At 41.4% G+C, this 25,128-nt stretch overlaps 1 protein-coding gene across 6 annotated transcripts in view; it reads left to right on the top strand.

Annotated features, from left to right (window-relative positions):
* Positions 1-25,128, top strand: part of MITF (melanocyte inducing transcription factor) — a 99,321-nt gene that overhangs the window by 54,788 nt on the left and 19,405 nt on the right. For all 6 annotated transcript variants that reach the window (XM_088171274.1, XM_088171271.1, XM_014873459.2 and 3 more), the window contains exon 2: positions 734-980. In XM_088171274.1, the coding sequence (XP_088027400.1) occupies positions 734-980 (247 nt within the window). The remainder of the gene's footprint in view (positions 1-733; positions 981-25,128) is intronic.

Below are 25,128 nucleotides of genomic sequence, written 5' to 3'. Positions count from 1 at the left end.
GTCCCTGCAGTCCATGACAGTCCCAGGGGCTGTCCCATGTTCTGCTTGCCAATGGCTTAGAAATATCTCTTAGGTGATAAAGCTGTGCTGTGTGCTGGCGTGGGCCAGCCTGTTGCTCTTTGTAAAGTATGACTGGAATAAAGCTGTTCCTGTTGTTTATTTTGCCTGGTTTTGTGTCTGACAGTGCTCAAAAGATGCTGGTAGGCCTGGGGTGGGAGTTGGGTTTTTTGTAGAGTTCTGTTTGCTAGCTCTGAAAAGTGACTTCCAGCAAGTCCAACCCTAAGGTAGTATTATGTAGGAAATAAGTGAACTATGTTTTGTTGTGTTTTCATGGGAGAAGTAGATTTACTTTACTTTGAGCTAGTTCATTGGTCTGGAGTATTATCCATACCAATCATTAGACTTGCTTCAGCTCTTCATTATTTTTTTCTTAAAAAAAAGAAAAGGAATATATGTGCCTACTACCGTCTATAAAAGCATTTGTTTTTCTCGTGGGTGGTTGCTGTAAAATTTGAAAGAGCAAATGGCTCTTTACAGCTGGATGTTGGCGTTTGGGGAATGGTTTGGCTGCAGTCAAGTTAAGGCAGCTTAGTACCTGAAGTAGGTCGGCTCCCAATTCCCCTCGCGGTGCCGCGGATCCTCACCCAGGGCACCCCACGTTCCCCTCTAACTCCACCAGCTCCCCATCCCGCTTCGTGGAAGCTGAGCTGTCTTTTCTCTGGTCTTCCCACAGCAATTCCGAGCATCCTGGCGCTTCCAAGCCTCCCTTAAGCTCCTCCAGCATGACCTCACGAATCCTGCTCCGACAGCAGCTCATGCGTGAGCAGATGCAGGAGCAGGAGCGTCGGGAGCAGCAGCAGAAGCAGCAGGCAGCCCAGTTCATGCAGCAGCGAGTGCCCGTGAGCCAGACACCTGCCATCAACGTCAGCGTGCCCACCAGCCTGCCCCCCGCCACCCAGGTGCCCATGGAGGTCCTCAAGGTACGCACCTTGCCGCTCAGGAGCGCCTCAAAACCCGCTGCGTTTAACACAGAGCTGGTTCTAGGCATTTTCGGCAACCAGGCTTTCAAACAAGCTGCGCTCTGGCGTAGTTCGCGGCTTGTTTCCTTGGCCTGGTAGCGAAGTAATGGAAAAACTTTTTAAAAAAAAGTTTGTGTAACTTTTGTTTTCTTTCAACTTTGGGGTCTCCGGAGGGAGGTTTTGTAACAAAAGTAAGTTTTCTGTCATTTCTCCTTTGGAAAACGCTTCTCCATCTTTCTTGTACTTAATTACTTTTAATACGAAGAAATTATTAGTAGGTAACAAATCAATGTTTTGGTTTTTTAAGGAAAGCAATGAAATAGTTTTGTAAGATGGAGTCAAAACTCTTTACAAAAGAGCTCCTCAGAAAGCCTTAATCTGAAATATGGGTGAGTTTCCAGCTACTTGGAACGAGTCTTTGTAATCCTTTTTTTGTTTAAATGACTTGTTTGCTATTAGTAGCTTTGGATTCCTTGTCCCACTGGAAACTGTGGGAGCTTGTTAGTGTCCCTCTGTCAAAGGGGATGTAGCTTGCTAATTACTCAGGGAAAAACGTGAACAGCCATAAGAAAAGAGATAATTTCACGCACTGCTTAAATTCAAGTAGGCTGAAGCACCGTGAAATGTGTGAGTAAAACAATGTCAAATGTTTTGGAGATGTTTGCTGACATATTTCATGAAAATATGATTTTCACCAGTTTTGTAGCATTCGCTCTGCATTATTGCTGGATCTTTTTATTACAGTTTGTTGTTTAGTCAGTGAGCATATTCTTACCACATAAGTTAGTTGAGCTTGGTGACAAAGCGCTCGTGTTTTGCTTGTTGCTGTTGTATGGCGATGATATGCAGTCAAAAATTCACTTTTAAAATAGGCTTGCCAACTCAGGATTTCGAGGTGGTCTATGTGACAGGTTTATGGGGAAAAGTATAGGGTAATTTTATTTATTGAATCTGATTATGGTATTGTGTTATCAGCGCTAAAACTGACACTGATGTGGGATAGTAGAGTCATAGTCCAGTATGTGATCTAGGAGCAAGAAGGCAGCAGTTGAATTTTGAATTCTCTCTCTCCATACACACACATTTCCATTAAAAATGAAATATAATATTCTTTGAGCACGTGAGCATATGTCTACAGTAAGGAGTCTGAAATTGTCTGGGAAGAATTGTTTTGTCTAATGTTTGTGTATTACTCACAATGTTTGTATATAACAATTTCTTCAGCTTGTTTTCAGGTTATGGCCGTAGTTATAATTCAGATCCAGCAGATGTGTAGGTGCTATGAAATAGAATTTTTTTTTTTTGTAATGCACCTAGCTAAATAAGCATATATTACATTTTTTTGCATCCTTTCATCCTAATCTGTTGCAACACGAGTTTTAGGGTATTTTTAAAATACTGTGAAAACTTGTAGGAAAGTGTTTACTTTTTGATGATATTTTACTGATAAGGAAGGATGTAACATTCTGAAGAAGCATTAGCAGTTGTCATTATTGTTCATTTTGCAAATGCCTCTTTCTATGGGAGAGGAGGAAAGGCAGCCCTTCATTTCTGAGCATAAACAAACTTCAGAAATCTCTGCAACCAAAAGGTGATGCTCAGTTATTGCAAGTGAGATTCCTGGGACCTGGCTTGTCACAGGATCTGTGTGAAAAGCTGTAACCTGCTGGAGCATTGCAAGGAAACTTCACCAGAAGGACTTGAACCTGAACCCTTGTCCCTTAGGATTCCAGAAGTGGTATTTGTCCCTCATTTCCCTCTTATGGAGAAGGATCTCCTGGAACGATGTAGGACACCTCTTCTCCACTTGTCTTTAGCCCAGATAAGAGTGCAAGACCCTGTAGAATAAAAAATTTAGATAATGTGTCCTTAAGCAGCTTGTAAAATAAGAATAGTTACTGGCAACAGGTACCTTTTGGCAATGGAATTCCATTTTGAAGGTGATAGTTGTGGAAATACGAGCAACCTGCTGGACCAAAATGATGCCTGTCTTCTCATCACCTACATTTCCATAAGTAACAGTCAAAATTAGCAAAACCAGCTAATTGGTCTCTGCCTGTGAGAGGGGAGAAAAACTGCAAAACTGAGAGAAACAGCAAAACTACTTTGCATAATTTTACTGCTTGTTTTTGATGGAGGAAAGCAGTGGAAGATTCACCTTTTATCCGTACTCATAACAGTGGACCAATTCTATACAAAAAAATATTAGTACATAATGCCAGGTTTGAAGTCATGATCTTCCTGAAAATTACCACTGAGGCTTCAGTGAGAGGAAGATTTGGCAAAAGATCCATGTAATTTTCTTTGTGGTTTTGGGGGGGATTGTTTTGGGGGCTTTTTTGTTGTGGTTGTTTTTTTTTTGTTTTTTTTTTTTTTTTCCAAATAGGACATTTGGCTCAAAAGCTGAGATGAACAATAACTCAGGATCTTCCTGGTGCCAGTGTGCTGACAGCCAGCTCTGGCTGCAGTGACATCATTTTCCTGCAGCTGCTTTTTACACTTCAGTTGTTTTTTAGCTGTAGACAGATTTTCCATATGAGCTGTACAGAAGTTTTAATAGATAAATAGGGGACTAAGTTGCTAACTTTACTATCCAAATGGTCTGGATTTAGTGACCTAAAAGAATGGGATAGACAAAAAAGGGGATTTTTACACTTTCAGAAATGCTAACCTGCAAGGCAGCTTTGTTTAAAAATGATCTTTTTCAATGTTACTTTACAAACAAGACCAAAACTAGCAGCTGGTTTTGTTTTTGTTTGTTTGTTTGTTTTGGTACTTTGCATCAAAAAATCCCACTCTAAGCCTGTTGAATTTGTCAGTGTTTAGTGGTTTTAATTATGTTGTGTGACTTGCCCTTTCACCCATATCTCACAGTGTGGGAAGAATAATACTTGTGTATCTGAGGATGGTTATTCAGAATGACTGGTTTAAAAAGAAGCCAGAGGTATTAATGAGCTTGGATTTTATATTTGTTTTCAAGATGTCCACTTAGTAACAATAAGAGAAATATATACTAATCTATGTCACGTTGCATAGGCATCTCCAAATTGCATAACATAGTATGCTCAAGGCCATGTGAATAAATGGGATTTCATTTTCTTGAGTAATGACTTCTCATTGCATCACTCCTGTGCCAAGTAATGTAGCTTGGCAAGGTAGGAGATGACCTGCTGGAATTCAAATTTTGCATTGCTTTTTGCTGCCTAATTAAGAGATGGACTGGGGATAGGTTTGATGCTTTTGGAACTCAATCTCTTCAACTCTAATAGCAAAAGGAAGATTTGTTACAGCTTGTGGTAACTGTTCCTTTCCTACCAAACAGCTATCGGGGGTTCTTGTAAAGTGAGTGGTCTCCAGAGTTCCTGGCAGCAGCAGGAAACTCCCTGCCTTTGTGATGGCTTGAGATACCCTGGCCTCATCTGTAGGATAGTTTCCAGTCTTCTCTGTCAATCCAGGTAGCTCGTTTTATAATTTTATTGTTCAGCAGACAGAAACACTGACTTGACTAGAGTTTTACATGCTGTCCCTCTGGCATCTTCACCAAAGCTGCCCTGTAGCAGTTTGAGTTTGGAGCTCACCACCATCTGCTTGCTTGTAAGAGACAAAATAGGAAAAGGTATTTCCTTTGTCTAAAACATCTAAAAGATCCAGGAATAAAAACCCAAGGAATGGCTCTACAGGCTGAAATGACCAGCCATCAGGCCTTATTCCCACAAGAAAGACTGCAGGGATCCTCTGCTTGTTTATAGGTTAGTCTTTGAGAAGTTCTGCTCATAGAAGTAGAACCAACATGTTGATTAAGGCTTTCCTTTGAGGATTCCTCTCTTCTGTTTCTTTCTGATAAGTCCACTTGTCTCATGTACAGAATTGACTGTGATCCTGAAGGTCAACTGCAGAAATCCAGAGGAGTAGGGACTCATCTGTCTGCTCGTGTAGAGACATATCAAAAACTGAATTGTAGCTGTGCTGTGTAACTTGTATTACTTTGCCTGATGCACAGTATAGAACAAATATGGCACAATCCCCTAAATCCTTTGAACCTGCCTGCCCAGAAGGCAGTGTGGCATTGCAGGAACTGTGGCTGGCGTGTGTCCTCCATGGGAGAAGCAGCACAGAAGCATCCTCAGGAGGCAGCAAAGGAGGCTCAGGGCCAGCACCGGCCCACAGGATTGCAAATCAGTTCCACTGAAAATATTACCAGTTCTTGCAGCATTGAAAACATCACTGGTGGGCAGCTGACACCCAGCCCTCTGCATGTCTCACTAAGCAGATGGAAGGTGGAAAATTAGGGGTGAACATTTCCTCCCTCTGTCCTCTGTGTTACTTGTTGGCATTTCTCAGTTGGTGCGTGGATGTGACACTTGCTGTCGAGTTTCTGATGTGATGTACCAGGTCATGGGTTGATGGAACCTCAACTGTGGATGTGCTGTGGATCCCTGTCCCTGCTGCTGGATGCAAATGCTCCCAGGGATGAAGTTGCTGCACATCCTCTTCCTCCTGAGTGTTGTCACACCAAATGCATATCAAGACAGAAATCTGCTGGACTTCTCATGCCTCTTTCTCTTCCTTTGTCTGCCACTGGGGTTTGAAGAATGTAACTTTTCTTTGGCACAGATGGGAGATGCTTTGATACTACTGCCAAGAACAGCCTTGAGGGCTGCAGTGGGAGCCTGCAGTGGTACAGATATCTTTGGAGCACTGCATAAATGCTTTGCAGGTAGTAAGGTAAAAGCAGGTCTCGTCACCAGCAGATGATGTAGCAGGTCCATTTCAATCCCCTTTTAGCTTGATTTTGGGGAATAAGAAAACAGTTGCCTTGCTCCAGGGGATCCAGAGAAGGTGGTCCTGCTTTGGGGATCTGCATATTGAGGTCTCTGTTTTCTGGACAAAAATCTCTACTTGTGCCTATAATGCCAGCCCTTGCTAATGGGGCAGTTCACCTCAAAATATATACATGTATATTTCACGTATATATAAAACATTTGTATGGAAGCACAGGCCACAAACGCATTTTTAATGTTTGTTATTAAGGAATTTTTAATAGTCTGTTTCCATACAGCAATACTTATAATATGCTAAATATTTAAACATTTGTCTGTCATTAAAGTCCTCACTTCGGATTCCCCCTGCTACACTGTCTGGTTTGTATCTTCATGGTAGATGTTTATTGCTCTTTTGGTGCCAGAATTTCATCATGGTCTTTCACTCTTTTCCTAAGCAAGGTGAAACCTTTTCAAAGCTTAGAGCCAGGTACTGTGTACTGGATTCTCTCTCTTGCTTTATTATTCCAACATCTTTGCCCACCTCATGGCAATACTGTGGGCTGATCACTGCTGATACCAGAGTGGGTGTGGTTGTCTTTTACTCAGTGCCATCCCGTTGCTGCAGTTTGTGCTTATCTTTCCCTGTTCCCACTTTTTCTGAGTGGAGAGGAGAGTGCAGGCACCAGCCTTGCCTCTCCTTCACCCTCATGTCCTTATTCATTCAGTCTTTAAATGTGCCACCACATTAATCTCTTTGCATTTGAAACCCTGTATTTCTTCATTTTTGAAATGCCAAGCATTTCTTCCGTTTGATGTTAATGACTATTGGACATATATCAAAAAAATACCTCCTCCTATTCTTGTTCCAGTGTGTTTATTCCAGAGAGTGACCTGTGGAAGCTCTGCCTGGCAGGGAAGGCTTGGCAGCTGGCAGTAATGTTCTTGGTATAATAATTACCATAAGACTTCATTGTGTAGAGGACTTATCTCACAGTTCTGAAGATCAGGAACAATGGGATGGCAAGATAAATGTGTGGTAGTGCCTGCCCCAGCAAATGTGTGTTTGTGGACATGCTTATCTGAAAGTTAATTTAATCTCACCTGACAATGGTAGATAGTAGTGTGTGGTGGTGTGTATTTGCAATCAGGAACTTAGACAAGTAATTTGCCAGACTGAGTCTTGGTGAGCTGCAGATAAAACATTTAAACTAAGGTTACTTAGTTTAACTTACACTTGGTGACGTACCTTAAGTCATCAGCAAAGTCTTCATAAAGAACTACAGAACCACTAAAGTCTGCCTTGTCTCCTCAGCCTTCCTGTAAGTAAAAATGTCTCTCATGCCTTAAATCTTTTGCTTGCTCAGTGGGTTGAAAGCTATTTTAAAATAAGCACTGGTGCTTGAGGTCTGCATCAGTAATAGAGGTAAAATGTAAACTCTTGCTTAACACCTAGGGTATTAGACATTAAAAATGCATGGAATTCGAGGGGGCAGCATATTTCTGTGTACAGGTATCTGATGGTTGACTGCTAGTGCAAAACACTGCTCTCCCCCTTCGTCCCAAATGCCCTTTTCCTATGCATGCAAACACATGTGTTGCTTGGCTCTTGAGAGAAGTGGTTGTTGCTGATGGAGATGTCTGATCTTCCCATCTTGTTTCTTCAGCTGTGGTCGCTGTGACACAAAAATGCAGCTCCCAAAGTTGTGAGACAAACTGGATTGTGCTGCTGGGGGTGAGAGGATTTCTTGGGAAAACGATGTGAGCAGAGTGGGAAAATAGCTGAGAAACTGCTCCTTGTCACTGAGCTCTTGCCCTTGCAAGTTCACAGTAGTTACCTGGAAGTTCGAAATAACATATTTGGCACAGAGGAAATCAGGATATACTCAGACAAAATGATACAAGTATCTGGAGGTCCAAGCTCTGATTGCTCCTTGTAAATTCTTGCTGGTTTATATCCTAGTTGGTGGTCTTGAGGATTTGCTGTCTTCCCACTGCCAGGGTAACATCCACAAATTTAAGAAGAGCTTGCTAAGTTCTGTGTGCTACAGCTTCAAAGCACTCCTTTTTTTATGGTCTAGACATATTATCTGCTGGCTGAGTTACCAGACCTTGGGAAAATGATGGTTCACCACGTGTCAGTGGCTGTTTTGGACCTGCAGAAGATGAGTTAATCTTGTGCAGATTAAGATTTGTAGGTGCCCATAGTTGTGGGTATTAAGAGCATTGATGAGGCTCCACAGCCCCCAGCTAACAGGTTTTAGCAGCTTGTACCAAGCCTTTTGTCAGGCAACATGAATTTAATAACCACCTTACTCCTGGAGCCAAGGCTGTGAGAAGAGGGTGAGTGCTGGTCACTGCAGTTGTGTTTGCTGAAGCCATGGCTTAATTTAGCAGAAAATAATGCCCAGAGCCACACACGGTGCTGGAAAATGTGGGGGCTGGGGGGAGATCCAAGGGGGCCTCTGCTGACACCTTTGATAGGAGTTACATTTTAAATGTGAAAACTCAGATCTGCTTAAAGTAATCTTTGGGTATTAAGTATACTCACAAATATTTCATTTCTTCAGCTGGTTTGGCAGCATTATTCTCCGAGATGCTGAACCTGTGTAGTGAATGAATTCAAAGTGACAAGCTGGAGGCATTCCTGCCATTCAAGAGAGGCTTAAGGAATTTCTTATTGGCTAAATTACAAATATGTAGCATTTTGCCCAGCACTGCATGGCAATTTCAACCTGCCTGACCGTGACAAGATTAGCACTTTTCCTCCCCCTCCCCAGCAGTAATTTAAAAAAAAAAAAAAATAGATTAAGAAGTACCAGGCAGAGATGCAAAAGCTTGAAAGAGTGAAAACCAGCCTTACCTTGAAAGATTCTGTCTGTCATTGGATTGGTTCCTTAATTAGCCCCGTGTCCTTTAACCTCTTGAGAAATAAGTAAGGGATAAATTTGGGGATAAAGACAAAGACGCCTGGAGATTTACCACACACCGCTAGGTAATTCATCAAGGAATGTTGGTAATTAGCCCTGCCTCTTTCCTTTCTGGCTCATTTAATAAAACTGGTTGATTTAAAATAATGCCTGCTGGTTCATTATCAACTACTTTAAGAGCCAAGTTATGAACTTGAAACAAAACCCAGTATTGTGTTGTCTGCAAAGGACCTGGCAAGTGTGTTTTGTTTTGTTTTTTATAAAAAGAAATTGCTCTGTCTGGTCATCTGTCTTCCCAGCTTGATAATTAAATATTACTTTGTTTGGATTACCATTTGGCTTTTTGGATATATTTGTTTCTGGTGTCTACTGCTGAGAGGCAGAGAAGAGGGGGGGAAAAAAATCCAAGATCTTGAAGAGGTATGTGTCAGATTGTGTTAAGAAAGCATGGCCTGATGGAATTCAGCTGAATAAGGACTTTACAATAGTAGTAGTTGTCCAGTTGAGGAAATGGGCAACTGTTTTAACCCTTTATCTCTCAGAAGTGAGTGCCAGCCATGTGCCTTGTTCTTTGAGCAAAGTTACCCATTTTATTTACCTGTCTCTTAAGTGCTTAGAAATTTTCCCCAAGCTGAGGACAAAATCCGTCTAGTTTGTGTTTGCTTATGAAACCATGCACCAGGCTCTCTTTTTCTTTATAGGTGGGAATAGCATTACCTGGAAATTAAATGAGAGGGTCAGGCTAACACTGGATCAACACTGCTGCCTTTGAACTGTCTGGGAGTATCTCAGTGTCCATTTTGAGTTTGTTACAGCACAGTTGCTGGCCAGTGGATCTGGTTGGGTCAGTCTACCTGAATGAACTTACTGTAAATCTTCCTTTAATAATTAATGTCAGTATTAGGTTGCAGCACTTCTGAAACTGTTGTGGGCTAGAGGAAAAGGAGGCAGTGCTGGGCTTCTGCTGATGAAATCCTCTATAAGACTTTCTGAATATGGAACCTCTCAGTATCTTTTGGAGCAGAATTGGATATAGTGTTTCAGTGCAAATAAGAAAGAACATCCTCCTGCTCATCTTCGATCTCTTTTCCATCCCCTAGGGTAGTGCTTATTCTGGGGGATCTTGTGTTCCATAGGTGCTTTTGTGACCCAGCAAAAATATGTCTGCTTTTATAGGTTGGGAAGATGAGTAAATTAAAAAATAAATTAAATGGCCTCTGTGCAAATACAGCTCTGACAGTGATTCTTTTGTCACCAGTGGTGAAAATAACTGGCCTGCAAACAGTTGCAGAGAGGCCTCTGGGATGTTGGGGTAACAGCTCAACCCTGCAGGTTGTCATGGAAGTTCTGCCACTGGGTGCCAGTTACCTCTTCGTTTATTATTTTGAAACCTGTTAATCAACTGTGGTAGTTCAAATTGATTTTAAACTAGTTTTTTTTTTTTTTCCAGCTTGAAAAGATGTGGAACAGAAAGTTGAGTATTATTGAAAGAAACAACAAAATAACCCCCCACAAACAAAACTCTAATACCAGTGTTTGTAAAGTTAGAATATCCAAGCTAGACTAATAGTTTGGGTTTTACACATCGTACTACTATAACATACTGAAACAATATTTATTATGGGCTTCTGTGAATTTGTGTCCTAGACTTACTGAATATCAGTAGTTGAGGTTCTAGTCAGTTGTTTGAAAATTCTTGTCAGTTACACAGTGCTAACGGGTTGTTTTTGAGCTGATCCCCCAGCAACAGGCACTTCCCCATCAGCATTACAGTAATTAAACAATAATTCATGGTGCTGCACTTCCATAATTTCTCAGCAGATGGCATTACGGTTTCCAAGACTATTCCTTGAGAAAGCTCTCAGCTGCCAGGGAATTTATCATTCCAGACTATTCCCTTCACTGATGAAGGCTGATACTCAGGTGTTAAGCCTGTTTTGACATGTTATTCTAATCGTGTTGTTTGGTTGTGTTATTGGTGCCTTTAAGCCATTAACCAGGTAAAATGCTGTATGTGATAGTTATTGAATTCAAAAACTAAGGCAGGCTGCCTGTTTTAAATAAAACTGCTACTGGTGTTGAGCAGAAGTAATAAACTTTTTCAGCAGGTAAGACTAGAACATGAAAAATGGTTAAAAGACAATGTTTTCCATTGAACATTCCCAATCCTCAAAGCTCTGTAAGGCAGAACTGTTCTGCATTAAATTATACCCCCCTCCTGCTTTGTGCTACAAATCCTGGATTTTGTAGAAAATGTCAGCTAGTGAAAGAAATATCATTTGGAGAAGTATTTGGTGCCACTGTGGAAACAAATACAGTAACAAATATTAGTGTGTTTCTAAATGTATGTCTTGCAGAGCACAGAGGGCATCAGCTGTTTTTGGGCACTCCACTTCTGTGTATCCCCAGCTTCCGATGATGTTTTTATTACTAACCTGGCTGGAATCCATGTCCTGTGTCCCAGGGGACACACTGACATCAGCAGGAGCGTGTCTTGTGTGTCTGAAGAACCCAAAGTTTCAAAGAGCTGGTTTTGTGTCTTGGGACAATGTGCTCCTTGTATCTGTCTGTGTGTCCGTCCTCTCCTCTGAGTGCAGAGAGGGGCAGGTCTGCTCACCAGGGAGCGTCGCTCCAGTGCCATGGATCTGGAATGTCCTCGGGGCACCAGAAGCAACCAGGCACCTGAAGTTATCCTGAAATCAAAACCAGTCCATTAATCTGAGAGGAAGCTTGTATATCAAGCAAGGTGAATCAAAGCTTGTATTTCAGGCTGCCTTCCTGAAAGTCACCCAGAAGTTCCTGATTGAAACCATCAAAATTTAGTTTGTGGATGTAATGGTTGGCCATCAATTAAATCTCTCTGTTCTGTCAGAGGAAAATAGCAACAAGCAACTAATGGAGATTCTCTTCTTGGAAAATAATCCCTTCCTTGAAGACGTTTGAAGGCCGAGGTGTAGCAAACAGCCTGTCTGCCTCTCTCAGGTCTTCATAAAGCTCTTGCCAAGGACCTGCAGGCAACGCACTAAACTTTGTCTTTAAGACTACTTCTAACTTCCTCAGGCTGTGACTTCTCTGCTTGTGATTTTTTTCTATAGGTGTGTGGATTTCCTTTTTTTTTTTTTTTTTCTTTTTTTCTGGATTTGGGCATCCTTGGGAGTAATATTGTCAGCAAGATCTTATTCCAGTTTACCAGTATCAGTGATCCGGAGTGCTATTGCCCTTAACCAGCATCTCTGTCCTGATAGCACCTAAGTGATAAACCTGCTTTTGGGGACACAGTTTATTGTCACTGGGGGGAAGACCACCTGTTAATTCTGCTACAGCCTCATGTGAAATAGGGCTATTCTGTTGAACAATGCTAACATTTCAGAAACTGCTTTAAAATTAATTATAGTAGTGCTTGTTGAACAGAAAATTCTGAGAAGTGAGACTTCTGTTTAAAAAAACCGTGGCTTATTATCATAAGTTACTGATTGAAAACTTGTCCATTGAGCTGTCTGAAAGCATTTTTTCTGTAGTATTACACTATTACACAATTCTGCTTCCTGACTGCCACCCAAACCATACTTTGCTGAAATACCTGTGTCTCAAAGAAACAGTTTGTTTAGGGAGGGAATAAAATGACCTTGAATGAGTCAGCATTCGTGTGTAGCAATCATAAACCTTCCGTGCTCTTTGCTTTCTAAAAGGAAATGAATTCTGGACCACAGACACCATTTATTGCAGGGCACTTAATGGGCTCCATTCACAGGAAAGTTCATATATTCCTTAAGGGTTTAGCCTGGATGGTTTGCTGTGTAAAAGGAAAAATACTATTTAATCATGCTACTTTGGCTTTTCAAAAGAATTTATCCTTTTTGTAAACTGCCTTTTTGAGGGAAGAAAAGTGATTCCTTCTGCTCTGAGTGCTGCTTATGCAATCAGTGGTCACTCTGTGCAAATTGCTACTTCCTCCATGGGTCACTGTTCCAAATTGCCTTCTGCCTTTCCCTGCAGTGTTTGGTCTAAGACATGAGGAGAAGGCTTCCAGCCAGGGGTTCTGCAGGATTATCCTTTGAAAACCTTTCTGTCTGAACTTGCACCTTCCTCAAGGAAGTGTATTAATTCTGTTTATCTGCTTTGGTTAAAGGCTGCAAGGACTGAGTTGGGTCTCAATGGCTCTGCATGATCTGAGCACAGAATTTGGATTCTCCTCCTTTATGCAGAGAGAGAACTGTGCTGGCTGCTACTGGACCCAGGGAGCAATGACAGATAGCTGTCAGAGGAACACAGTTCAACTTTTTCTTCTCTGGTAGCTGCAATTCCAGAAGACATGCCCAGGTAGCTGTTGCTGCCAGCTGTACATAATCAATAGGCAACTTGATGGGATAAATCAGAAGCAGCTTTGGTTGTTACTCAGTCGTGGAATCCTAGAATGATTTGGGTTGGAAGGAACCCTAAACATCATCTAGTCCAACCTCACTGCCATAGAAAGGTGACTTTTTAAAAATCAGTTTAGTGGTTTTACTTGCCTGGGATGGTTTAGTTCTGCAAACATCTGTACTTGTGTCCCAAGGAGCTGCTGTGGCAGGGCAAGAACAAGCAGTTGGGCATCAGCCCTGGCACCTTCTGGGGCTTGACTGCCTTTAGTGTGGAGCAGCACCATGATTTTGAAGTCCATTCCCAGTTGCCCCCACGTATTACATATTAGCATATTTTTGCGAAGTGCTGTTGATGAGTATTAATTAGATTCTTGTTAGAGGAAATTAAATGAGGAGACCTCATGTTATCCAACCACTCCTGGGACTTCAGTCTGTGAGAGCAGACTAGAGCTGGTCTGACACCAATGGCTTGAAGTGCATCATAAATGTTCTGAACCATTGACCTGTAGGTCCCACATCTCAGACCACATTGTTGGCTATGGTGAATGTACTGGCATCTCTTTGGCTCCAGCAGATGTTAAATTATCCCAAACTTTCACTTTTCATCTGTTCAAACTTCATTTAAAATAAAGTCTACAGTGTGAGCTTATTTGTATTTCTTAAGCAATTAGATGGCTAAAAAAATTTGTTCCATCCTGTAAAGTAACGATATGCTAAAATGAGTTTATACTTGAGGTTTAAAAAAGGGCAAGGGAGGTGGGGAAGTCCGAGTTAAGATCTAGTTAATCCCTATCAAGTCTCTAATCATATCTCTAGCTCTATCATCTGGTTGCCTTGAATTGTGTTATATTCCCATACAGTTTCTTGAGCAGCTGTAACCTTGCGTGTGTCGCCAATCAGTGATGCGAGGTATGTTGTGAAATGTGTGTCATGATGTTTGTATTTTTCAGTGTTAAAAGGAGATGCACGATTTTTTGCATAAATACAGCTTTAGTGAAAGATACTTTGCCTGTTCCCCCTTGTGAACATCAAGCTGTTCTTGCAATAGCACTTCAAGGGTTACGTTAGTGCGGGTCAAGTGTGGTTTAAAATAGGATTCTTCTGAGACCAAGCCTGGAGGCCCTGAATTTCTTTCTCAAAAGACATTTTGATCTTCTGACAAACTATTACTTCTGAATTTCTTGGTGCTTCATATTTGCAGCTAACCTTTGGAGAACTGGAATGATAACACACACTCTTCTTTGTGTTTTGTGAATGTGCCTCCCCTGGTGAGTCGATGGCTTGTGCTTTTTTGAAGTTCAGATGAAATCATTAAAAAGAGTTTTCTGTAAGATGTTTGGAAAGATGGAATTTTTCTGGTTTCATGTAATAAAATGTGTTTCCAGTCCTGCAGAAAGAGCCCTAACCCTTACCTTGACAGCACTTCACACAGGAGAGAATCAAGAGCTTGTAGCCCCTTGCAAGCTGGAGGTTTTATATTTGTTCACATGCTGCAAATGCTGCTCTGACAGGTTTGTGCATATGTTGGAAAAACACCATGGCAGAATTTCAGACTCTTTATATTACCTATTTTTCAGTCCTAAAATTTTTGTGATGAGGAACACGATTGTGCAACATCTGTTGAAGTAATAAACCTGAGTGCAGTTGTTTATTACAACTGCAATATAAACAGGACTCCTGACAGCTGACTGGGCTTTTGTCAAAGATTTCACTTGTTCAGTTGATGATCCTGCCAGTTCCCCATCCTTTGGCTTCAACATGGGTCATTTTTATGGACAGGAGATTCTCATTTCACAGGGTAAATAATTATTTGCCTGCCATATGTGAAATAACATGAGGAGGAGGGTTTTCATCAGCTCATCTCAGGAAGACGTGGAGGGGCAGGTGTGGGGAAGGTTACAAAATCAGCCAAGGGGATGTATCTTATTTTTGTAGGTATAAAATAGATTGTGATGTCAGCCAAGGGGATGTATCTTATTTTTGTAGGTATAAAATAGATTGTGATGCCATGACTCCATGCATGTAAGCTTGAGATCTTAAAGGGCTGAATTGTTGGCATCCTTGTTTAATAAATGAGCCCGTGCTACTCTTGTTTTTTTCTGGGAGCCAGATGATAGCTACTGTCTGACTGTTGTGAGAATAAGATCATGGGGTGCAGAGGTGAGGTCAGGCAGCCTAATGGCTGTTTGTCCTACATATGTCTTTCTGTCACAGAATTATTATGGTGACAAGCCTTTAGCTAAGAAATAACTAAAACACTAAATTCCATGGCGGTTTCTGGGTTTAAAATTAACAGTGAAATAAACATATTTAATTTCTTACTCTTGTTTCTTTTAATCTCTTGTGGCTGCTGTGATGTCTGCTCTGGCAGACACTGGTGTGTGAGTGACACATCAGGAAAGAAGAGATGTGATGTTACTTAGTGGAAGTGTTGGACTTCAGCATTCCACTCCCACAGAAGAGCCACCATCATTCAAAAGTGACCCTGACAGTGTTGACTTTCAGTTTGAGTGCTCTGTGTGGCATCACTTTGGCCCCCTGGGTTAATTCTCCTCCAGAGCAGTGTCATGCTACTCCACACAAGGAGTGACCCACCTTTGTGGCTTGCCAAAGTCCTCAAAAAAATCCTTGTTCTGGTATTTAGCAGAATGCTTCAGATCAGAGCCAGTTGAGTTTGCATGAAGGTGACTTGGATTATCTTACCTTAGCAAACATGATGATCAAGCACTCTGAGGGACTAAAACTCTTTTATTGTAACTCAGTAGGTTTTAATACAGTCATAAATAACAGCACAGCTCGTTGAGCAGAAGGATAAAAATCAAGGAGTTCAGTGGTAAGCCAGCTTGCATTTCCTTCATGTAAGTGAAGTCAGCGATTTATTATTATTTTAGGCTGTGTGTAATAATCATATTAGTGGTGTGAATAAAATGGATGTATCTGGAGTGCTTTATTCTTCTGCTTATTCAAGCTTTCCATATTGGGGCTGACATGAGACATCATCAGCTGTAGGCAAAGTGGTATAGAGCCCAGCTAAGTCCTTCTAATTCTTTATTAGCTCTAGCATGTAGAAGCTCGGAGCATGTTAGCAGTGTAAAACTGGTTTGAATTAACACCATCTTCATTCTCTTGCTTCTTCTGGTGGCTCTTTCTGTTTGCTGTAAAGCAGATCCCCTCCAAACAGGTGTGTTCCAGGAGCAGTGTCCTTCGTGCTTGTAGGCAATGTGTTGCCAAGTGCTTTGTTAAAATAAATTGTCCTTTCAGAATTATTTTCACGCACATTTTGGGATGCATCTTTGAAAGTTTTGGTAGGAAGACTTTGCAGTTGGTGTTGAAAGCTGTTCCAGCAAGCACTGGTTGGGTTTGGTGTGTTTGCTGGCTTGCTCTTGGTATGTGCTGCATAGGTGACCTTGAGAGCAACCCAACGTGTCCTGTGGAATTATGTGAGCAGTGAATGGAGCAGTCTTTCACTTGATCTTTTCCAGACAAGTAGGTCAGAAGTGCAGATGTCTTTGGATGAGTAAGCAACAAGATGTAGAGGTTGGGCTTGATGACCTTTAAAGGTCCCTTCAACCCAAACTATTCTATGACATCCTGCTGATGTAGAGTGTGCCCTCAAAAAGAGGAGATATTTTTCTGTGATAACCCAAGAGTTGTATTTGAGTTTACAAATGGCTTTTATTTAAAAAAGAGAAGAATACAGCTGTTTCTGTGTGTGGCATTTGGTGTCAGATAGATTTTGATCTGGTGCCCTCTTTACATCTCTCGTATTTCAATGCTGAATGTTGAAGTTTTGTAAATAAATACTTCAGTAGCCCACAGGCAATGTTCTGAACACTAATTCATTCTCACAGGCTAATGCTGTGGATATTAAAGACTTGTAAATCAAACTCCCTTCTTGCTTAGCCCCAAAATGCCAACAGTTACACTCCTCAACAATGGAAGTTATCTTGGCACAGGTTTGTGTCCATGTGCTATGTATTTGAGCAGCCCTTCACCTTCACAAACCTTATAGTGACAAATGAACCAGGTTTTAAGATTTATGAAAGCAACAAGTTGAGTGCTTTTCCCACTCTTACACTTTTTATTTGCAGTTTGGGCAAAATAGCCAATTTTAGGTTAATTTTCCCCTGTGACAATCAGTATGCACAATAAGAGATGATCATGCAGGGGCAAAGTAGGTTTACTGCATTAAAATTTTGAAGCTAACTTGAATTTTATTTCTTAAAGTCTGGACAAGCAAACAAGCTATGCCGTTCTGCACTCGGGTAACTACATCTCTATGAAGTTGATAATAAGGAATTTTATTTAAAAGTCAGCATGTGCTGTCTCTCCTCCTGTTTTAAACTTAGCTCTGGTACTTTTTACCCAACACATTTTATAAAACTGGTTCCAATTTTCTCCATTATTTGTTTTGTATGAAAGGTGCCATTATTTTTACCCAGTCCCATTTTTGTTCTTCACATTTGACAAATGAATGATAGATGAGCAACCTGAGCAAAACCAGGTGTGGAGAAGGATGCCTCTTCTCCCTTGTGGAAACTGCATCCTCAGGGCTTCTCAGGAGCTGAGGGAAAAACTCATGTTCTTCCTTTTGTATAGCAGAGTGCGTGCTCTTTTGGGCTTGGGCTCTAGAAATATACCCAGAATCTCCAAATCTTGTACACATGTGAAGGCTGATGTGATTTAAGCAGCAGCCTGACCTGTCAAGGGTTTTCTGGGCAGAGGATGGGCGATGTGCACCTCTTCCCTGCCGTGGGAAATGCAGTGCAGTCATTAAAACACCCTTTTTTTGCAGCTGTCTTGCAGTGCAGCAGATACCTGGGAGCTGCCATGCTCTGTCCCTCAGGTCTAGCAGGGGTTACTGTGGGCTGGGGCAGTGCCAGGGTCAGTCACCCCTGGGAAATGTCACTGGCAGTCGTGCCCAGGCTGCCAGTACGTGACTGCCACTCCGAGCTGGCCTGGCCAGCGCCGTGCTTGGCACCCCCCGAAGGATGATAAGGTTGGACGAATTCTTTTATCCCTCTAATGTGACTCTTTCAAGCCAGTAGTGGTCTGTGTTAGAGTGGTCTGGTCAGTCGTGTGTTGATGCTGCAAGGGTAGGGGGGTTGTGTTCGGGCTGTGGAAGGCTTTGCAAGGGGAAGCTGGGGAAGAGGTGGCTTCAGACCATCTGCCTAAACTGGTTTTGGGCTTTCAGGCAGCTGAAATATCTGTGGTCCTGTGACTATGCTCCCTCTTGAATTCACATCTCTATGCCAAGTCTTGCAAGAGATTTTGGAAGCAACTTTATGTCTATCTTTGACAATTCCTCTGAGGAGGAGTCATCGGTGTCCTGCTGTGAGTAATCTCAAACCCTCTAGCACTGATGCAAGTTCTGCTCAGCTTCCTTCTGAGAGAGAGGGGTGGCAGGAGTAGACCTAAATATCTGGTGCTTGAATTAAGCTTTTCTCTGTGGTAGTACCATAATCAGACTTGTGTGTCAGATGCAGTTGTGTGTCTGCTGTTGTTGCCTATGAAGTCAAAATATTTACGCTCTGCAACACGTGGGGTAGGTAAAATCATTGCAAAATATTTGTGCCTGACATTTTACGGAGTCAGTTGTTGTCTGTCCTAAAATGTTGCATTGTTTTTTGGTATCTTCTCAGAAACTGTATACAATAAAAATTTATGGCCTGTGTGTTAGGAAGTAAACAGCTGAAATGTTGGTTTCCTAACAGAAAAGTAGCAGGACTTCAAAGGACTTAATTCTGACTGGAAGCCACACTTGTAGAATGGCAGCTAGCAGGCCACTAACATGCAAATTACATCAGTTACTGTCTCCATGAGTACACTTGGCTAAACTCTCTTTAATTTCCTTAGATACCATTGTCATGTGCTTCTATAACTAAAGCACAATTTTAAAATACTAATCTACAAAAACTTTATTCTTGTTTGCTTCATGGCTTTTCCTTGGTTGAAAAGTCACATTACGCAGAGGAATTTTTGGTGATGGACTAAACAATCCCTGGTTGTGTAAATGATGATAATCCTGTACAATGTGCCTTTTATTTTTCATAACTTTGTGCTTGAAGAGGAGTGCTGGATTCACTTATTTAGACTGCAATCATGATGCCAGATCTTTAATAACTTCTCCTTTCTGCTTTGGTTTTCAAGTTCAGAGGGATTTGGGGTGAATTAGGTAACCAGAGAGTTTTGTTTGCTAACTGATGCAGTTTCCTTGTGTTTGCTGTGTCCTAATGTAAAGTGATGCAATCAGCTCACCATGGTTGTCATTCCCCAGTTAGTGCAAGTTACTTGTCATCTTTTCCTTGCTCTTGGGCTTTCTGGTCAGTGTTGTTCTGGCCATTTTTCCTGGGTAATGGGCTAAAAGAAAGTGGAACAAATGTACTCTAGAATATTTGACATTAAGGGGAGAATGGCAGCTGGAGAAGTAACTGAAAAGGTTTATCTTCCTAATTCAGAGTGGTCCTATGGGGAATCCCAACCTAATCAACTTGCTTTTGATGTCATTGTAAATGAGGTGGCTGTTCCATCTTGGAGGACTGGGAAGGTCTCAGAAAGCAAGAGGACTGAGCTTCTCATGTGAAGCTACTTCAGGCCACTGACGTCTGTAGGGGGAAAATGTGATGTTGTTTAATGTTTGAATGCAGCATGTGAGAAGATGTCTTTGGGGATGAGTTAAACCATTGTCTGGCTGTTATTTGGATTACTCCAAGTTTCATGGTAGGAAGGTACTTCCTGGTATTACAGTGAAACCCATGATCAATATTTAATGAAGTTAATTGAAAGAGTTTTATGGTCTTTAGGATTTTCAGACTTAGTGAACAGCCTTTGGTGAATATGATTAGCAGAATCTTGAACCTGTACTGGAAAACTTACTGTAAGTGGCACTAATTGATTATCTTTCTCAGATGTCATTCTCCTCATTTTTTTCCCCTAGCGACAAAGAACAGACACGTATTTATACAGCTTCTTATTTTTATTCAAAATCCTAGAAAATAACCTGTTGCTGCAGTTGTTGGGTTTTTATACTTGGAAGTGATGGGTTGAAGCAGCTTTGAAGGCCAGGACTAGCATGGTTAATAGGCATGGTTGTGCAGTGGACACAGCTGAAGCCCAGAGCCCTTACAGAACACATCAGTAGATGTGGTTTTATATAGTTTTTTGGGTACCCTAATTGTTAAATGACACAGAATTTTAACCTTTCTTAAAAATCCCATGACATTTAGCTGTCTGGGCAACAAAAAGTTCTATTGAACTGAGAAAACTGACCCAAAAGTATTTTACTTGTAACTGTAAACTGTAAGTCCTAAGGCAGTTTGCTTGAAACAAATGTCCTTTTTAATGAAAAAAAGAAAAAAAAAAAAAGGAGAGTGGGGTGGGGAGTAGAGTCTTCCTCCCCCTTGGTTTACTGTCCTCTGAACATCTCTGGTATGTCCCTGTTTAAATAAAGCATTGAGTGCTTCAGCTTTACTGTCACAGGAAGCTTCAGAGATGTTTTTGGTGAGAAAAATCTGTGTGATTTTGGGAACAGGAATATGCTCTTTCCCAGCTCATGGGGGCCAGAACAGTGAGGCAGCCTGGAGCTGCTGGCATGGTAATTGCCTGTGGTCACTTGTGTTGCACCAACAGAGGATTTTGGGGCATCTTCAGTTTTGCTTTGAAGGCAGCAGTACTTGGAGATGTGACAAGATGATGTGATTTGAAGTGGTAACTCTGATGGGAAAAGCAATACTTGGTGTTCCACCTTCAAGAATTGCTCTCAGCACAAGACGTGCTGGGTTTGTGCTTGCTTCCAGAAGTTACCCATTGCAGAGAAATCAAACCTGTGCAAGGACAAATTCAGGAGTGTGTAAGTAACCCAGACCAACTCTCTGAGCCTGGTTACCTTCATCCAGATGTTGTACCAGTGACTCAAAGCTTGACCCTACAGCAATTAATTGACTTGATGATCTTAAAGGTCTTTTCCAACCGAAATATTTCTATGATTCTGTGACCTTGAAGCTTTCCTAGAGGATGACTCGTAGTAATGCCACAGCTCATTAAATATTTTTATTCTGGTGTAAGTCCCCCGTTAGTTTTTATTGTTAGCCATTTAGTTTCTGGATTACACTGTGCAAAACACATTTGCCAAGCCATTAGGCTGCCCTGGCCTGTGCCTGCCCAAGAGTGAGCTCTCCTGGGTGCCTCTCCAGAAGGAATTTGGTCGGTGCAGCACTGTTCCAAGTTCTTGCCATCATTAGCAAGTCGTTAGTAAATTAAGTCTGAGTGATTCCCAGCAAGACTCGACAGAAGGAGCAAGTATCAGCAGTATTGTTTCAGTTGTTTGTGTTGGCTTCATGCAGAGGAACTACTTGAGCCATGTGCTTTGTGCTTAAGCACACAGCTATGCTTTGTGTTTAAATTCCTTAGCCCCGGACCACTTAACAGGAAATATTTTTACTTTTGGAAATTGAAGGAAGTGGGTGGGTCTACTCAGAGGTTCTGTCGCTGATGTGTAATATAATGCAGATTTTGAAGAATGTTGTCTGAAGTACACCTGAAATTCCCACTGATATGCTGTGTGCTCTTAAAGCTAGTGAAAGCCATTGATTAAATGTTTGCTTGATTGATACCAGACCCAAGGGCTGGGAAATCTTCTCTATTTAAATGAGTTATTACTGTTCTTTTGTGATGTGGAAGAAAATAGGCGGCTACTCAGATACTTGAACTGGATGTGTGCCCTGGAATTAGCAGTCCGATTTCGAGATCAGTGAAGCTATGAGAGTGCTCTTCCTCTGCTTCAGATAATGTCCAGGGTATTCCAAGGTGTGAGGGATGAGTGCAGAGTCATCAGGGTGCTCCATCCAACACCTTTCTAGCTCAGCCTTGTAAGCCTAAGCTGGGTTGCACATGGGTGCAGTCAAGTTGGTTTTTTTCTTTTGCCTTTCTCTGTGCTTCATCTGAAGGAAAGAGATCCTGCTCAGTGTCAGCATGGCAAGAGCAGATGGAGCTTGAGTGGCTGGCAGAGAGACTTGGTGCAGGAGTGCCTGATGCTGGGGCCAGCCCATGGGGACAGTGGAGATGCTGCTGAGCTGGCACTGAGGGCTCTTCTGGAACTGAAACAGTTTTGGGGCTCTTCTTCTGAGGCAGTGTTTTACTCTTGTAACCAAATTCTATGCTGTGATAAATTTAGCTTTTCGGACATCTTGTCTTAGCTCATTTCTGAAGTTCTGTGGACAATAATTATAATTCTTACATTACTTCTTGTTTGTCAATACCAAAATGCCCAAAAAACAATATTCTACTCAATTGAGTAACATGCAGCAAAACTTTGGTTGAGGTTGCTGGAGATAGAGGGTTTGGTTTCAAGTTGGTTTATTTTTCCTTTCGTGTCCTCATTCAGTCACATTCTTAGGAAGTGTATCCAAATCAATGATTTGTCATCTTGCACTTTGCGTCTCATGAATTTGGACGAACAACAAGAACTATTCTTCACCCAAAATGCTAGAAGGGACAGAGAACCAAAATTAGATCTTAAGTCAAAGCTTTTATTCACGGTTTCAAGTTCAGGGTAGTGGAATTTCATTGTAGGGGGGTTTTTTTGCAGCTCTTTGCTCATGAGATATTTTGTCAAAAAAGGAGGAGTGCTTTATGGCTATCTACAGAGTGACTCTGAGACACCTTGGAACGTTTGCCCAAGAAGGGACATTTGGGTTGTCTTTGATGTAGAGTCTGCAGAACAGGATGCTCTAGGCCAAAGATAGATTCACAACAAAACAGCATAGAGTTCATTATGGTAATCCCCACCAGATTTCCATGATGGAACTCATAAGGCAGCCCAAGAAAGCAGCCAGTGACAAAACAGAGAGTCAAACTCAAGTTTCTTCTGTGTAGCCAGTCAGGCCTCACACTCAGCCAGAGCAGGAGCAGTTCAGAGTGGTACAGACAGCTGAGGACAGCATAGGCCATTAAAAAAATAAATTAATAATTGAATAGCGAAATAAAATATTTTAATGTAAAATAGCACAACAAAATCACAGGGAGAGTATGTTCTTGTGAAGTAAGTCTGTATTTCACCAACAAAAATCTTGTCAATTAGGCAATGTGGGTTTCAGAACTTGATATGTAGTGGATTCAACTTAATGTGTTGGTATATATTATAAATAATGCAGTATTTGATGATACAGGGTTGAGATATGGAACTTTGGACTTTGCTGATCTCTCCTGGGGGTGTGGAGGATGGACAGGTGATGGGTGCAGAGAGGAGACTTTGCTCCATCCTGGGATGGAGAACAGCAGAGGTACCTGATGCCTGTGGAGGAAAAGGAACGTGCAGATTCTGTCAGGCAGGTAGGACTTGGTTTTAAAATAACATATGCAAAGACAAGTGTTACAAAAAACACTTGTTTACTGACAGCTTCATCTACTTGGAAGATGAAAATTTAGTGAAAAATAGACTTACCTGGATAGTGAAGCTCTTAGCACTGATGATAGGAAAATTGATCATGCAGTTTGAGTGCTGTACTTATTACAGCACAGTGTTGTCTGATACAGTGCAACAAAGCAGATTAGTCATTCTAGAAATGCTATCTTAATGTGCTTCCCTGTGAGCTGAGACTTCAGAAAATAATGCCAGTTGGGCAGTTTTTATTTATTTGAGTACAGACTTCTTCAAGGATCTGGATAGAAAGAAAAAGTAAGTTCTGGAAGGTGTAGGGACTGTGTCCAGATGCATTTGGAACATGTGTCAGCTCTTTGTCAGCCAGCCATTCCTGAGTTGGAAAACTTCTTGCAACTCTAGATTGAGGCAGAATTAATGGCTTGAAGCACCAGGCAAGCTGAGGATGGGGTAGAGCTTTTTCAAGTGCTTCGTGTTCTGCTGCAGGTCCTGGGCTGTGCTGGGAAGCTGAGGACAGGACTGCAGAGCCCTGTGGGTTTATCCAGGGCACCCACTGCCAGGGAATATGTGTTAGTTTCATAGGGCATTTATTCAGTTATTTCTTACTCTGTACTTAAAAACTTTTAACCTTACTGCTAAAGAAAACTACCATTGTGTGTTAGTAGGACTGGAACGAAAGCTGAATAGTGAATTAGCCTTGAGCGAACTGTCAATCTGACTTTGATAGCCCATCACTTAAAAGGTCCTTTTATGTTTATGAAAAAGCATGACATCAAAGCCAGGGGAAAAAAAAAATACCAAGACTTAGAGCTTAACTTAAACTTGCATAACTTCCAAGAAGAGGCTTTGTGTGAACTGTTTGTTTGTCCACTTGCATGGCTAATTAGCGTAGGTTACTAAAAGTCTGAGCAGTGGCCATGAAGTTTCTTCTGCTCTTCTGGGGTTTGTTGTGCTTCCATATGTGTATCCCTCAAACAGGAGTAGCATAGACAAAGGATATTGCAGTTGATTCTCCTGCAACCTCTAGGTAGCATGCTGGAAATGCTTGAGTATAACCACTATCAGGTGAGTTGTTATTGGAGACTTATTTTAAAACCTGTTGCTAAGAAGGTGTGCAGTGTACAGGAAACGCTTTTCCACTGGTGTCTTGGGTGCTTTGTTTCCTTTTTTTTTCATACCAATAAGTGGGTGCCATGCATGGTCGCTTGTAACAGCAAAAGTCACTTTAATGGAACTGTTTTAAAGCAAAATAACTTCTCAGCGTATTGCTGTATTTTGAGTTGGTTTCTAGCTTCTGATAACAACAGAAATATTTTCATTAATGGTCAATGAAAGGTAGCAAAGAATTCCAGAATATGGTGGAAAAATTTTAAGGAATAAAAAGGCTTTTCTTCTCTTGCTTATTTAGAGTAACAGTTGTTTGGTATGAGGATTTTCATATTTTGTATGTAAAAAATTCCTAAGTACTGAGAAGCTTATCTTAAATACAAAAATAGCTGTTGCTGACGACAGTGATTGATCTGAACTGAAACACTTCTTTTCTTGCATCTTATTTGCATGATGTGTTTATAAACAGGCTGTCTTATTTGTATATGATTTAGGCTGTATATCTGAGATATAAATAATCTGTAGGCAGAAAAAGGTGTCTTTGTTTCTTCTTTTATTTTAACTAAGGTATTA

Source organism: Sturnus vulgaris, chromosome 11 (assembly GCF_052056855.1).
Source record: "Sturnus vulgaris isolate bStuVul1 chromosome 11, bStuVul1.hap1, whole genome shotgun sequence".
NCBI classification, from domain to species: Eukaryota; Metazoa; Chordata; class Aves; order Passeriformes; family Sturnidae; genus Sturnus; species Sturnus vulgaris.
Note: the sequence above shows the minus strand (reverse complement) of the source record. Positions and strands in the feature narration are given on the sequence as shown.